Source organism: Lactuca sativa, chromosome 4, assembly GCF_002870075.4.
Source record: "Lactuca sativa cultivar Salinas chromosome 4, Lsat_Salinas_v11, whole genome shotgun sequence".
Taxonomy (NCBI): Eukaryota; Viridiplantae; Streptophyta; class Magnoliopsida; order Asterales; family Asteraceae; genus Lactuca; species Lactuca sativa.
The window spans coordinates 398041018-398044048 of NC_056626.2; the positions used below are offsets into that span (position 1 = coordinate 398041018).

Consider the following 3031-nt stretch of genomic DNA (forward strand, 5'->3'; position numbering starts at 1 on the left):
GATTACCGACGCCCTGGAAGAATTCAGGCAGCCACGAATCCACATCCTCCATTTGTTTCCAAAGCCCATATGTTCAAGAATTGAATCAAGATATTGCCAGTTCACTGAGTCGAATGCCTTATCAAAGTCGACTTTAAAGAGAAGGATCTTTTTATGGGCTATCTTTGCCCATGAACACACCTCGTTAATCATGAGGGGACCATCAAGTATGCATCGACCATCCACATAAGCAGACTGTATGTCACCTATTAGTTCCCCAATAACCGACTTCATCCGATTGGAGAGTAACTTGCTTATTATCTTGCTCAAACAACCAATTAGACTAATAGGATGGAAGACATTAAGGGAAAGAGGGTCTTTGATTTTAGGGGCAAGAGTGATGAATGAAGAGTTGCACCCCCAGGCAAGCTAGCCAAACTCTTCGAAATGCATCACAAACTTCATCACATCATTCTTGATCATGTCCCAGAACTTTTTAAAGAACTTGATGGTGAAACCATTAGGTCCAGGAGCTTTTTCACTTCCACAATCCCAAACCGCGACTTTAACCTCTTCTAGAGTAAAAGAGGACACAATTCTAATGGCATCCATCATTGAAATTGTTCTAAACATCGGGTTAATAAGCTTGGGTCTATACACATGAGCATCCAAGAATTTATCTTGAAAAAATCTGAACACTTCATCCTTGATCTCCTCAACCCCCGTCATCCAATGCCCATTAATCATGAGACCATGAATAAGACTTCTTCTATTTTTACTGTTAATGTACCTGTGAAAGAACTTACTGTTTTCATCACCATCAATGGTCCATTTGATGCGAGCTTTCTGTTTTAGGTCAAGTACCTTAAAACGTTCCCACTCTGTTACCTTTTTGATCCCATCGTTCCAAATGCCCATTTCCTCTTAAGAGAGAGGTCTGGATTCCGCAAGTTTTTCTATATCTTTAACCTTAGTTAAAGTGTTATTCACCTCTTGCCTTTCTTTTTGATCCACTTCCTTCCTCCACTGCTTAATTATCTCTTTCAAGAATCTGAATTTGGCAGGCAAGTATGTGTCAGGAGTCCCATACCCCGTAAATCGATTCCATGTGTCAGTTACAACTTGTTCAAAGCCATCTCTAAGGAGCCACAAATTAAAGAACTTAAATGCGATCGGCCCAAAATACTAGATGTTAGGGTGATGGGACAATGATCCGATAGCTCACGAGGATGAGTAGTAAAGAACTGAGAGGAAATAAACAGAGAACTAACAAATCTGGGCTCCCACTAGTTGTAATGTAAACAGACGGCTCGATAAATAAATAGAGAACTAGTTATTTAAATAATGAATTAATTAATAAGTTTATATGAAGAAGGGATCATTTAAATAATGGACAGCTTACTTTTTCGAAAGCAATTGTCTTCTTCATATTCAACATCGTTGGGCATGCTTCACACACATCATATCGTACTCTTTCTCTTTCTTAGTGTAAATTGTTGCATCACTGACCTTCTGTCGAAAAATACTGCGTTATTGACGTGAAACTGATACTATTTTGACTAAACATTGTATTTATACATCATTGCCACCTCTCTCAAAACACCTCTTTTTCTTTCTCACCTACTTGTCTTTCAAATACAAATTTTATGGTAATGTCGAGCAGAAGGTCAAGGCAATCGTCAACCGGAGCTTCCAAGATCACCGATGATGAGATCATGCAACTTCTCTCAAAGTTGCAGCAACTTCTTCCCGAGATAACAAATCGGCGTTCCAACAAGGTAAGCGTTCTCACTTAATTGATGAATTGGTTGTTCATAACGCCAATGGCCGATTAGAAAACTGATTGTCTATAAATTATGTTTAGGGTTTCTCCTATAGTTATGTTACAAAAACAACTCGAAACGACTGTGGATACTGTATCTTTGACTGTTCCTAGAATTATTTTAATTTATACAACTGTGCATGTGAAAGTCGATCCAAATCAGAAGTCTTTTCTCGAGTCACATGATCTACAGAATATGACTATACCACAGTACATTCACGTACTCTTCTAACCAAAGTTCAAAGTTTGTTGGCGTGTGTAGTGTGTGTATTTTCAGTAAATATATGGCATTTAAAAATACAGGCGTCGGCTTCGAAGGTGCTACAAGAGACTTGCAGCTATGTGAGAAGCTTGCATAGGGAAGTTGACGATCTTAGCGACCGATTGTCGCAGCTATTGTCCACCATTGACGCCGGCAGCCCCGAAGCTTCAATTATCGAAAGTTTAATGATTTGATTTGAATGGACTTTTTTCTAATTAGATGAAATAATATTGTATTTCAGTTAATTAATAATCTGATTGATTTCTGGGGGTCGAAATACCCTTGTGGGGATTATTTATGTATACCGTTTGGAATTATATATGTATACCGTTTGTACTTACAAATTATAGACTTTTATATATAGGTATATAATCAGTTTGAATTTTGTAATTTTATCTTTTCGTTCATTTTAAATCAGGCAAGATGTTAATTAGTCAACTTAAAAGCATGAGAACTCATATTAAAAAAATGAAACTTTTTATCTTCCATTCTTTTAAAACAATTTCAGTAAAATATACTATTAAATGTTTTTTTTCGTTAATAGAAATTATTTTTTGCTATTGTAGAAAGATAGTAATAAAATATTTATGATAGACAGGTAGAGGTGCCATTCTTTCATAACTAATATTTCTAAAAAGGTGGATATGCCCTACAAGAATGGAAGTTTTATGTACAACCAAATATCTAATATATATTTAATTTATAATGCTTAAATTTAATAAATAAATTAAGGGCTCCTCTTGTGTTGCTGTGAGTTTATCCTAAAAATTAATTTAAATGAATAAAAGGAGATGGGGCATGAGGATTTCACTGCACAATAAATTTTCAATCCAAGTTCACCATATGCTGTTTTATTTATTTATTTGACGGCATATATATGTAGTTGGTAATTCAATTTCTAATTAAGTTAACTTACTACCGATTTTTCGATTCTCAGAATTAGTTGTCTCTCTCTTGGTCAATAAATA

General features: G+C 35.6%; 1 protein-coding gene across 1 annotated transcript; it reads left to right on the forward strand.

The window, feature by feature from the left end:
* Positions 1-1398: 1398 nt before the first annotated feature.
* On the forward strand, positions 1399-2444 carry LOC111906785 (transcription factor PRE5). Its single transcript, XM_023902555.3, has 2 exons — positions 1399-1757; positions 2105-2444. Exons 1-2 carry the CDS (start codon positions 1626-1628, stop codon positions 2255-2257), a joined length of 285 nt encoding a protein of 94 aa, XP_023758323.1. The 5' UTR covers positions 1399-1625; the 3' UTR covers positions 2258-2444.
* Positions 2445-3031: the final 587 nt, after the last annotated feature.

Coding starts and splice junctions, on each gene's coding strand:
- LOC111906785 (XM_023902555.3), top strand. CDS start 1,626: ATGGTAATGTCGAGCAGAAGGTCAAGGCAATCGTCAACCGGAGCTTCC. Junction 1,758..2,104: donor CAAATCGGCGTTCCAACAAG/GTAAGCGTTCTC, acceptor TTAAAAATACAG/GCGTCGGCTTCGAAGGTGCT.